Source organism: Podarcis raffonei, chromosome 5, assembly GCF_027172205.1.
Source record: "Podarcis raffonei isolate rPodRaf1 chromosome 5, rPodRaf1.pri, whole genome shotgun sequence".
In the NCBI taxonomy this organism is placed as follows: domain Eukaryota; kingdom Metazoa; phylum Chordata; class Lepidosauria; order Squamata; family Lacertidae; genus Podarcis; species Podarcis raffonei.
Window position 1 is genome coordinate 80,200,164 of NC_070606.1, and position 13,120 is coordinate 80,213,283.

At 42.9% G+C, this 13,120-nt stretch overlaps 1 protein-coding gene across 3 annotated transcripts in view; it reads left to right on the top strand.

Annotated features, from left to right (window-relative positions):
* The window catches only part of GMPS (guanine monophosphate synthase), a 45,513-nt gene that overhangs the window by 24,663 nt on the left and 7,730 nt on the right, over positions 1–13,120 (top strand). For all 3 annotated transcript variants that reach the window (XM_053390338.1, XM_053390337.1, XM_053390339.1), the window contains 8 exons: positions 3,969–4,066; positions 4,779–4,882; positions 5,941–6,134; positions 6,556–6,721; positions 8,567–8,718; positions 10,184–10,357; positions 10,934–11,039; positions 12,597–12,712. In XM_053390338.1, the coding sequence (XP_053246313.1) occupies positions 3,969–4,066; positions 4,779–4,882; positions 5,941–6,134; positions 6,556–6,721; positions 8,567–8,718; positions 10,184–10,357; positions 10,934–11,039; positions 12,597–12,712 (1,110 nt within the window). The remainder of the gene's footprint in view (positions 1–3,968; positions 4,067–4,778; positions 4,883–5,940; positions 6,135–6,555; positions 6,722–8,566; positions 8,719–10,183; positions 10,358–10,933; positions 11,040–12,596; positions 12,713–13,120) is intronic.

Below are 13,120 nucleotides of genomic sequence, written 5' to 3' on the forward strand. Positions count from 1 at the left end.
CTGGTTATCTCTCACATGGACTACTGCAATGCACTCTATGTGGGGCTACCTTTGAAGGTGACCCAGAAACTACAACTAATCCAGAATGTGGCAGCTAGATTGGTGACTGGGAGCAGCCGCCGAGACCATATAACTCCCAGTACGTTTCCGAGCACAATTCAAAGTGTTGGTGCTGACCTATAAAGCCCGAAATGGCCTCGGTTCAGTATACCTGAAGGAGCATCTTCACCTCCATCGTTCTGCCCGGATACTGAGGTCCAGCGCTGAGGGCCTTCTGGTGGTTCCCTCGCTACGAGAAGCCAAGTTACAGGGAACCAGGCAGAGGGCCTTCTCGGTAGTGGCACCCGGCCTGTGGAATGCCGTCCCACCAGATGTCAAAGAGAAAAATAACTGCCAAACTTTTAGAAGACATCTGAAGGCAGCCCTGTTTAGGGAAGCTTTTAATGTTTAATAGGTTATTGTATTTTAGTGTTTTGTTGGAAGCCGCCCAGAGTGGCTGGGGAAACCCAACCAGATGGACGGGGTATAAATAATAAATTATTATTATTATATTATTATTAGGTGACAAATCTGTTTTAAGGTTATAGCGCTCTGACTCCAGATAGGGACTTACATGATTGCTGTTCCATCCAGGAAAATCCAGACCAGGCTTCCTCAAACTCGGCCCTCCAGAAGTTTTGAGACTACAGATCCCATCATCCCTGACCACTGGTCCTGCTAGCTAGGGATCATGGGAGTTGTAGGCCAAAAAAACATCTGGAGGGCCGAGGCTGATGAAGCCTGATCCAGACCCTGAGCACAGAACAGTAGATGTTCTTCCATGTATAGGGAATCGGAAGAATAGAGGAGCAATGTGTTCTGAGCTTTAGCCTTGAGCAGTATAATCCAAGGACAGGTGAGCCAATTCAGCTGTCAGTGAGATTAAGGCCTAAGCATTTACAAGCAATTGAAACTGGATTCAGTGGCTATCCAGTGACACGAGATGCGGTTATCCAGTAGATGTTTTCTTGTGATTATAGCTTGAAGCAATTTTCACACCTCCAACCTCCAAACTGCTTATTAGACTGCAGAGGATTCTTTTAGGTGTGTGAATAATCAAATTTTTTTTATTAGAAATGGTTTTGCAAACAATAAAACAACAACAAATATTGAATATGTGCTCGCTCCTCCCAACCTAGCAGTTCGAAAGCACGCCAAAAAGTGCAAGTAGATAAATAGGTACCGCTCCAGCGGGAAGGTAAACGGCGTTTCTGTGCGCTGCTCTGGTTTGCCAGAATATAATAATAATAATTTATTATTTATACCCCGCCCATCTGGCCACATGACCCGGAAGCTGTCTGCGGACAAACGCCGGCTCCCTCGGCCTGTAGAGCGAGATGAGTGCCACAACCCCAGAGTTGTCTGTGACTGGACCTAACGGTCAGGGGTACCTTTACCTTTATAATCAATTACCACAAACCTTTTTCAGAATGTTTCAGAGCCAGTAGCTCTATTATTACATTGTATTATTGGATTCCCCCCCCCCCAATGTTTGCTGAGAAACAGGCAAATGCACCTCTCCTTTGTGGAGGTTAACATAAGTAAAAAAAAAAGGGGGGGTTAGCCACACTTCCCAAAATTTACCTTGCAGATTTTTACCTGAAGCAAACCTTCACATTGGTGTTATTTCTTCAAAAGCAGTTTAGGTGGTTGTTAGGTGTTCCTCAAGGGGAAATCCCTAGGAAACCTCCAAAACATTCCTCAGCGGTAAAATAGGGCCTTGTGTTCAAATCTGAACTCTGCCAGGAACACCTTTATTTCAACCTTTGTCCTGAAATTGGGAATGGAACAGATTAGGAAACAATCTGAATCTGCGCAGCCGGGTTGTGTTTTCAAGGAGCGTATAAGCTTTGTGCTCCAGACCAGTTCAGAATGTGCATTGCTGTGTGGAATTGACCCAACCGTGATATTAGTGTTATGCAATATTCAAATGCATCCCCTCAGTGTTTTGGCTGCTGTGGGCTCTAGGGGTGGGGCCAAGGGCAAAAGAACTAAATAGGGCATAGGAAAAAATTAGGCATGCATTTATTTGTATTGCCAAGTGAGCAAAGATGATGCTAAACAGTGCTCCATAGCCTGCTGAAGAATAATGTAAATTATCTCCCTGTGCCTTGGGAGGCTAATTAAAGAGGAGACATATAACTCTTTCTTATCCTTTAGCGGAAATACTCTCAAGATTATAAAGATGCTGTGAACAGGCCTTCTGGGATATTTTGCAGCCCTATTGATTGCAGGCCTGACAGAAAATTGCACTGGGCTCTGTGAGGTTTTCTCCCAAATAAGTGTTCTTATTTTCTTCTCTAGTCACTGCAGTTGGAGGCGAAATATGATAGGCTACATAACTGGTTCAATTAGCCAATCTCTCCCAGTCAAGGAAATTTGTCTAAACATTATTTGCATTTGCTGGTCTCCTGGTAACCCATTCTTCTAGGAATGTACAATTCTGCCATAATACAAAACATAATACAGTAAAATAATAAATGTGATAAAATGCAACAATGGTACAGGGGAGAAAAGTAAATATATAGAAAGGGGTATGGTGATCCCAATGGAAGAGGGAAATAATATGATTGAATGCTCTCAGGGCGGACTAAAGCCGAATAATTTTTAAAATAAAATTTAATGTTAAAAGTGGTAAACAATGCTAAAGTGCATGGATGAGCGCAACAACAAAAAAAGTCTTCACCTGGTGCTGAAAATATGTCACTATGGGTACCAGGTGAGCATTCTGCAGTGCGGGGCAGCTACTGTGGTGTGGTGTAGTGGTTAAGAGTGGTAGTCTTGTAATCTGGGGAACCAGGTTCGCGTCTCCACTCCTCCACATGCAGCTGCTGGGTGACCTTGGGCCAGTCACACTTCTTTGAAGTCTCTCAGCCCCACTCACCTCACAGAGTGTTTGTTGTGGGGGAGGAAGGGAAAGGAGAAAGTTAGCCGCTTTGAGACTCCTTAAAGGGGAGTGATAAAGCGGGATATCAAATCCAAACTCTTCTGTCTCACTCACACTCTCTTGTTGCCTCTATGTATTTAGGGTGCAGAGGGTACTTTGAGAAGGCCTGAGGTTTTTCAGGGCTCTTTAAGACAGGGTTTTCCACACTTCTGAGTTCCTTGACCCCTTGTCGAGCCTATAAAGCTTTCATTGACACCAACCCCAAACTCTTTGGAATGTAAATAAAGGCAAGTGATATCAGTGTATAAGCAACTTTTACTAATCATCAATCACCATGCCAGGGAGATGCCTGTACCTTTCATTTCTGTGGCTCGTGCTTCATACTTCCAGTTTCCAAATTAGTGCCCTATGCCTTGCAAAAACCCCTTTTCCACCCAGGCCCCTTTCCACCTTCAGGTCTTTATTCATCCCCTACACATAGCTCATTGACCCCAGGGGATCACTATTGACCATTTTGGGAAACCCTGCAAAGCAACAATATCTTATTAAACCTGGCTTATTTTTCTCCCAGAATTGAGCACGTATGTTGTTGGTAACTCTTTAAATTTGTGCTTTTAATGCAAGCTAGATACCCGAAGAAAGGCAGAAGCAGCTAATAAACCTTCTCTTTCCCCTCATAGCATTCCCCATCATTCAGTAGCTAGTAGGAATCCTTTGCAATTAAAAATAAAACAAAATGAGAACCAGTCTATTGCTGTATAGTGGTGTAGGGGGGAGCAGCGCAGGCAAACATAAGAGAGGCTGGATTACGAATCCCATGGAAATTACATGCAGTGTTGAATTTTAATATCCAAATTAGCTGCGGCTTTGTCGCTGGCTATGGGTTTCCATCATGCTGAATGAGTTGCCTGATCCCTGGCTCATTTTGTGTGTGGTGATGCTGGTGCAAAGGGGGAGGGGAGCCCAGTGTTATTGATGGTTCAGTGTTGCTGATGGTAGGACTGGATTGTGGGAGCTCATTGACTTTTTCTGATTTTGTCAGATGATGAATAAGGTGTTTGGAGGCACGGTACACAAAAAAGATGTCAGAGAAGATGGAGTCTTCAGCATTACACTGGATAACACATGTTCATTGTTCAGGTATGCAGATACTGGAAGGGGAAGCTAATTTGTGGGACATCCTTGAAGTTTATAAAGGGCAGTTTTTAATGGAAACGTGTAGGCTGAATTCAGCGTTTCACCAGTAGGACAAAGACTTACCCCTCTTCTCCTCCTCCTCCAGCCCCCTGTGCTCCTCCCCAATTATCATACTTTTCTGTGTATAAGACTAGGTTTTTTCTTTAAAAATTATGCTAAAAAGTGGGGATTGTCTTATACATGGATAGTGCATAGGGTGGACATTTGATTGGTTGCTGCTGCTGCTGCAGCTGTTAGCGGCTGTTGGGCGTGTTATTGGTTGCTGCGTCAAGGGCTGGTGTTGATTGGCTGATGCTGCGGCAATTAGGCAAGCAATTGGCAGCTTCTGCCGGCGAGGGGACAGACAAGGGGCGGAATTTTCTCCGTATGGGGGTGAGCCATCTTCCCCCGTATTCTTCAATTCGAGTCCCCCAAAACAGGGGGCATCTTATACATGGGGGCGTCTTATACACAGAAAAATACGGTACTCTGCTCTGGACATAATCTGTTCCTTCTGAACCATTTTGAAGAAATATGGAAAAATGTTAATTGGTGCAATAAATAAATAGAACTATTGTATACTTAAATTTGCATTAAGGGCTTTAAATAATAATAATAATAAATAATAGTAATAAGCATTGTTTTGGTGATCGTGTTTTTTCCTGTTTTTACTTAGGGGACTTCAGAAGGACGAGATTGTGCTCCTCACTCATGGAGATAGTGTAGATAAAGTAGCAGATGGATTCAAGGTTGTTGCACAGTCTGGAAATGTTATAGCAGGTTTGTATTTTACTCATTGTTAACCATTGATTGGCTCATAAAGAACCTGTAAAGCAAAAATGTGGAACATAAACAATGCAAAGCTAATGGGCGATATCCAACATTAGCCATACTGAGAATGAACCCATTGAAATCAACAGATTTAAGTCCATTGAGTTCAGTGAGTCTAGTGCAACTTAGGAATCTCCCATATCTGTACATTCAAATGGCAAGCATTTTGCATCTTGGATTCCTAGCAAAGCTTAAGAATTTAAAAATGTGTGTCGGCAAGGTCCAATTGAAACAGAAAAGTGTGGCCGTCATCTTAGTTTTCAGTGATAAATTACAAGGAGTTAATTTTTTTAATAGTATTTTAAATTAGAGAAGTTTGGATATCACAGTGTTGTGATCACCTTGCAAAGGAATTCATGTGGGAAACAGCTTTGACCCAGATCACATCATGGGCAATCACAGTTGATGGTTGGGCACATTCAGGATAATTTGGGTGGTTCTGAGCCTGCCTGCTATCATGTGTGGGGGGCAAGCCACGATTCCTGGCTCAGTGTTATGTCCAGACAAAGGTTTATTTCACTTGAATCGTGATCAGTAAGCCAAGAGCAATCCTTAGTACAAAAAGAAAGTCTTATTCTGGTATTTTGTTCAGCATATACTGTTTGTTTCCTTGCCTCAGATTAACCACATTTAAGCCTCGCATAGCTGAATTCTCTGCTATGTGTTTTAGTTTTTTTGTCTTTTGTTTTTATACTGGTTTTAAGGTATGCGTTCTTTATTGTTGTAAGTTGCTTTGTGTTAACTTTGTCAAAAAAGTGACTAATAGGTTAATAATAATAATAATAATAATAATAATAATGTGCATCTACACACAGAGTAACAATAGTATATGCTTAGATTTCCCCAGGAAGGATGGTGGTAGATACAAAATTTAACCATACTTTAACAAATACTTCCCTCTGGTTAGTTTTATTGTTGATTTGCAATTCACCACCCAAATATAAATGGTCTCTTGTCCATATTGATGTGATTCTTAAGTGTTCTGACTTTTCTTTTCACACCCCAAGCTATAGCAAATGAATCTAAAAAACTCTACGGAGCCCAGTTCCATCCTGAAGTTAGCCTAACAGTGAACGGAAAAGCAATGCTGAAAAACTTCCTTTATGATATTGCCGGCTGCAGCGGCACCTTCACCGTTCAAAACAGAGAGCTGGAGTGCATTCGAGACATAAAAGAAAAAGTAGGCTCGTCAAAAGTCCTGGTAAGATTTTGAAAGTTTGATTTCAATGCTCATTCCTCTTCATAAGAATAGCAGTTGCTTATGATGCAACTTCCTGCTTCCTGTTTACATGGTTCAGCCCAGCGCTCGCCAACCTGGTGCCCTTTGGATGTTTTGGACTACAACTCCCAGCAGCCCCCTGTGCTGGCTGGAGCTGATGGGAGTTGTAGTCAAGAACACCTGGAGGGCATCAGGTCAGCAAAGGCTGCTTTAACCTATTGTCATTTTTTACAAAAAGAGTGGGATGCTATCCTACCATGTTTGGTGTACTGTGGCTTTGATACTTCAGTAAACTATGGAAAGGTAGTAAAGCAAATGAAATTCACTGAGTAGATGAAGGCATTTTTCTGTTTATTGAAATTCATTTTAATGATTCTCACCCTGCCCCCATCAACCCTTGCAGGTTTTACTCAGTGGAGGCGTGGACTCAACAGTGTGTACAGCTTTACTGAACCGGGCTTTAAATCAAGACCAGGTGATAGCAGTGCACATAGATAATGGATTCATGCGCAAGAGGGAAAGCCAGTCTGTGGAAGAAGCACTCAAAAAGTTGGGAATTCAAGTCAAAGGTACAACACCACTCCCTTCTTCACAAATACAAAAAATGGAAAAAAAAAACCCCGAAGTTCCGGTTTCTTTCCATAATGCTAGTTTCTGCATTTGTCAGTTAGTTAGTTTTAACATTAATTTGTTTCAGACCATTAACTGCTTTTCAGTGTCTGTAGCCCAGAAAATGCAGATTCTCCTACAGCTATAGCTAGCCAACATGGTGCCTTCCAATGTTGTTGGATTCCATCCCATTCTGCATGGCCAATGGCCAGGAGTGATGGGACCTCTCATCCAACGACTCTGGGAGTGCACCCCAATTTAGGATTTTATTTTTCTTGGAAAACATCTGCTGGAACTTCAAACCAACAGTACAGTCTGCTGATTAGAAATAAAAGTTCTCTTGGCACGATGTTAGAAGCTACCCCCTCTGCTGCATATCCGTCTCCTGTTTTCAGGCTCACCCACGCTCCTTTCTGCCCCATAAACTTCCCCTAGAATGCCTGTGTGGCTCAAACTCTCCCTTGCTTTCCCGCCCCCCCTCCTTTTCACAGCCACCGAGACCATGTAACACCAGTCCTGCAAGGCCTACATTGGCTCCCAGTACGTTTCCGAGCACAATTCAAAGTGTTGGTGCTGACCTTGTAAGGCCCTAAACGGCCTCGGCCCAGTATACCTGAAGGAGTATCTCTACCCCCCTCGTTGAGCCCAGAAACTGAGGTCCAGCTCCGAGGCCTTTCTGGCGGTTCCCTCACTGCGCGAAGTGAGGTTACAGGGAACCAGGCAGAGGGCCTTCTCGGCAGTGGCGCCCGCCCTGTGGAATGCCCTCATATCAGATGTCAAGGAAATAAACAATTATCTGACATTTAGAAGACATCTGAAGCTTTTAATGTTTGATGTTTTATTGTGTTTTTAATATTCTGTTGGGAGCTGCCCAGAGTGGCTGGGGAAACCCAACCAGATAGGTGGGGTATAAATAATAAATAATAAATTATTATTATTATTATTATTATTATTATTATTATTATTTGCCATATTTTCCCATGAAATGTTTGGTTTAATGCATTCGCCAGTGGCTCCGAGTTAGGATAGTCGTCTGTTCTGGGAAAATGCCTCCTCTTGGTTAATGGCCGAGTCCGGAAGCAAGAACGACACAGACTTTGTGAGGTAGTCGCTCTGCTCCCAGACCAGATGTTGTCAATACTCCTTGCCTGTAATCTCCGATTCTCCCATGTCTTTATTGTAAGGTTTGCAGAGCAGGGATCTGTCTCCTGGTTCTGTTGCTTTTTAAAGTGTCGTGATAATATAACAAGCCTCCTCTTGTCATCTTTTGGGATTACTTACACACTGTCATGGAAGAAAGGGTACTCTCATTTCTCTGTCTTGTGGGTAATGACTGGCTGCAGTTTACAATTTTGCCTTTTATTATGCCAATAAACAAGAGTCTGTAAAAGCCAGCGTTCAGTATGTTTTTAGATTCTACAGTTTAGTTGCCAAATTGTTTTTTTCTTTAGTACCCTGTGTTTAAACTGGTCTGTCCCCCCCCCCCCAGTGATAAAGCTATAATACAGGCATAGGCAAACTCGGCCCTCCAGATGTTTTGGGACTACAACTCCCATCATCCCTATCTAACAGGACCAGTGGCCAGGGATGATGGGAATTGTAGTCTCAAAACATCTGGAGGGCCGAGTTTGCCTATGCCTGCTATAGTATAACTTGGTGGGGGGAGGGGGGAGGAAGCAAAGGAAATGTTTTATTAGGGGGGAAAACGATGTTTTAGTTGGACATGGGTAAGGGAATATCTGAGCATGTGAGTTCTCATATAATTTCAGAGTTTTCTTAATAGCAAACCTTGTCTGTTTCTTCAGTGGTAAATGCAGCTCATTCGTTCTACAATGGCACAACAACTCTGCCCATCTCTGAGGAAGACAGAACTCCACGAAAAAGGATTAGCAAAACACTGAATATGACAACAAGCCCCGAGGAAAAACGCAAAATTATTGGTGACACCTTTGTGAAGGTATCTGTTCTAGAATTTAGGGAGAAACTTCAAATGTACCCTTTCCCCCTGCCCTAGTTTTCAAGAGGAGGGTGTTGAATTTTCACAGTTTTAAAGTTTTACATTTGCTAGGGGTGTGCGCGCGTGCGTGTGCGTGTGCGCCCATTAGCTGATTTGGGCATTTTGCTTCCAAATTACAATCTCTAGACATGGAGCTGAAGAAGCCTCTTTTCTGTTAATTCAGCAGTTCCCAACATTTTTGGGATGCATTCTTGTTCAGAGATGTGCTTGTGGCATGACCGAGACATCGTCGCAGTGATATTACACCCCAAAGGGTCAACCTCCATCTCATTATGAAGACCTTAGGTTACCTCCTTTAGGATATATTTCAAGTGTAATGGCTAGTTAGAATATACTGTTCTTATTTTAATACGTCCTTATTTCACTTTTTCCTTGGACTAGAGGCCTCTGGTTAAATGAATTGGTGTTAGCTCCAGATGTTTCACCCAGATGTTTCTAGTCAGTTTGGGTCTGTGGTATAGATTTGTAAGGAGATCCGAATAGGAATAACAAGATTGAGCCTTACTGGCTTGAGAGGTGTTGTTTTCCTTTTTTTCAAGGAAGTTCCACAGCTCTAGAATAGCCAGGAAGATCACTGAAATGGCGGAAGTAGTTGAATATTCGAGGGCTGCAGCTCCCTCCTCAACAGAGTACCTATAACTGGAGTCCAGCTTTTAATATAGATGAAATGCAATAGGCTTTAAAGTAGAACCCATCCTTTTGACCAGTAGAGGTTACCCACTGTCCTTTGCATTTTGTGTATGCTCAGAATGACCACTTTGTAATTCCACACTGGCAGGGCAGGCCAGCCCTTATTTTCTAACCCTGACACTTAATTCACAAATAGCTATAAAGGAAATGCTTGCATCATTAGAAAGAGGTTGCTGCAGCAGCTGGAACAGACTCTTAAGAGTTTATTTATTGCTAGCTTGGCTAAAAAATAACGAATGCATTTTTGCTAACAGCTTGCATAGTAAAAAAAACTGTGGTGGAAACACAGTGTGTAAAATGCCAAACATTAATCTCTCTCTCTCTCTCACACACACACACACACTTATTGTTGTGCCAACAGAAACAATACATTTAGTACATTGTAATAGTGTAATATCTACGGTTGAAAAAATGTGAAGAAGGCTACATTGTCATACAGTTCATTGTTTCTTCCCAGTGTTACAGAGTTCTTTGTTTTGGTAAAATCAGTTGTTACATTAACAATAAAAGGGGATGGATAAACGTTGGTAAATTAAATTTATGCTTCTTACTAAGTGGAAGGCACGGAGCATGAATATCTCCTTATCATGCAGAGAGGGCTGCAGTTCTCCAGGAAAAATGAAGCCTACAGTTTGTAATAAAATTTGAGGACTTGATTACAGGGAAGCATCTTCTCCGCTTCTTTCTCCTCTTCTCCCAACCCCAAACCCCGTAGATTGCTAATGAAGTTATTGGAGAAATGAACCTGAAACCGGAAGAAGTCTTCCTCGCTCAGGGAACGTTGAGGCCCGACCTCATTGAAAGTGCTTCTGTGGTTGCCAGTGGCAAAGCAGAAGTCATCAAGACTCATCACAACGACACAGAGCTCATCAGAAAGCTGAGGGAAGAGGTAAATAGAAAGTTACGTCTAATTGTTCAGATGGGCCGGTTGACTGTGGTAAGCGACACAAGACCTGTTGCATTTCCTTCATGGCTTTGTATGTAGCATTGAGCATTTTAGGCAGTATTTTCAAGTGACGCTTTTAGAAATTGGTGGTGGTCCTTTCATGTAAAAAGGCCTTCCCTCACCCCCAATACTAACCTTGTATATTTGTATACAGGACAACTTACAAAGAGATTTTTATACCGGATAAACAGAACAACCATTTCAGATCCAGTTTATGATATAAATCAGAATTTGTTCTGGTTTAGTCACTAGGAGACCAAAAACAGCTAGACTGCATTAATTTTACGGAATATGTTTATGCCTTATCGCAGCAGTTTCTCAGCCCTCCCTACCAAGTGCTTTGAATCACTTCCCTGTTGCCTTGGCTCCTGCGACGTTTTCATTGGGATGGGAGAAGCGAGGTTTAAATTACAGTCCCAGTTGTATAGTGGCATCGTTGTATTAGATTTGTTTTCTCATTAGTTCTGTATTACTCCAAAGAGAGGGCCCGAATGCGAAATGTGCTGTTTTCCATTGCAGGGGAAGGTAATAGAACCACTGAAAGATTTCCATAAGGACGAAGTGAGAGTGCTTGGGAGAGAACTGGGTCTGCCGGAAGAGCTGGTCTCAAGACACCCATTCCCAGGTACAGTCATACCTCTTGTTACGTTCGGTTCAGGTTACGTCTTTTCAGGTTGCGTCCCGTGGTGACCCAGAAGCACCAGAAAGGGTTACTTCCGGGTTTGGCCGCATGCACAGATGCACAAAATGACGTCATGTGCAGAAGCGGCGAATTGCGACCCACGCGTGCGCAGACGCGGGTTGCGTTCCTTTCAGGTTGCGAACGGGGCTCCAGAACGTATCCCATTTGCAACCAGAGGTACCACTGTATAGGTGGTTTCTGTTCCAGGTTTTGAGGGAACTTTGAGCAACACATCCTTCACAGGGGCCTCCTCCCTCAGTGAGTCTATCTCCCAGGGTGCTCTTAATGGTGGACTCCCTGCTCAACCATGGTGATCCTTGATGCTGCCCAGGGCATCATTGCATTAGCAGAATTCACCATGAAGTGGATCCACCGGTGCCCTTCTGCAAAAGGAAAGATTTTCTGGTCATGGAAGTGTGTATACTGTGGTTGGAGCCTAACTGACAGACTATAGACAGTATTGGTGCTTGTATCAAAACTTTGCAGTAGAAACTCTATTGTAGTCCAAAGCTCGCACAGTTTTAAGTGGAATCTTTTTAAAAACTATAACTTTTACTGAATTTGTATTCAGTTCCAACATAGCGTATTTGTATGCTGCCTTTCCATAATTTAACAGTGTTCAATGGGTCTCACAACATCAAAAGGTTAACCTGGCTCACTAACAGTTGCAAGGCATCACAAAGTTTAAATGGTCATGAGCAATAAGCTTATGGAAACGCCTCCTGTTATTAAATGAGCAATGAAATTTAACAAGCCACTGATAGTTTATAATTAAACCATAAAAAGAAAACCTAGTTAACAGCAAAAATAATACACTTCCAAAGCTAAATCTTGACCCTTAGACCAGGCATAGGCAAACTCTGCCCTCCAGATGTTTTGGGACTAAAACTCCCATCATCCCTAGCTAACAGGACCAGTGGTCAGGGATGATGGGAGTTGTAGTCCCAAAACATCTGGAGGGCAGAGTTTGCCTATGCCTGCCTTAGACAATGCCCTCCCCACACAATCTGTAGCCATCCTGAACTGCAGAAACAGTCAAGGCCCTGGCCTCCCAAGCCAGGTGAAAATAAGCCAGGCAAGCAGGGAGCAGGTCTTGCAGGATTCACTGTATGATCGTCTTTCCAAACAATGCAGAGTAAACTATTCCAAGCTTGCCTTGCAGCTGAAGAATGCGAAGGGGTTTGGACTATTTGGTGAGGAGGAGAAACGGAAGCCAAATATAGGGCAAGGGAGATCAAGGAAGTAGCACATGGAGCTGGGAGCAGGAGTGAGCATACAGCCCTTTTCTTTTTTTCAAGTGAAGCCTCACAATAAGAGTAAATAGTGCTTCAGACCTCACTGCTGCTTTTGCATATGCAAGCCAAGCGTGTTGCAAATAAATGGCAACATGGCCAAAACACTCGTAAGTGCAGTCATGTACGTAGCATTGCTGAAATACAAATCGCCACTTATATGTTGGTAACTGATTCCACGGTGCTGTTCCAATACTGTTTTTTTCAGGTCCTGGCCTTGCAATTAGGGTAATATGTGCCGAAGAACCGTATGTTTGCAAAGACTTCCCTGAAACGAACAACATTTTGAAAATCATAGCAGACTTTTCTGCGAGTGTTAAAAAGGTAATTATTGTGACTAGAATTGAAGGGTATAAATTCCTATGTGGATTATGATAAGCCACTGCGATAGATAATCTTGGCTTAATTGTCCCTTTATTTCAATTTCTTTAAGCCAGTTGCTGAAGAACCCTCAAGACATTATTCTTTCTAGTGCACTTTCTTCCCATCCCTCCTGCTCCATATCCTCCCCTTCCCTTCCTGTGTTTCCCATCAGATTATGCTGGCTTTCCCTGTCAGTTCTTCTTAAGCCATTGTTTGCAGAGTACCGTATTTTTCGCCCTATAGGATGCACCTTTTCCCCTCCAAGAATGAAGGGGAAATCTGTGTGCGTCCTATGGGGCGAATGCAGGCTTTTGCTGAAGCTTGGAGAGCGAGAGGGGTCGGTGTGCACCGACCCCTCTCGCTCTCCAA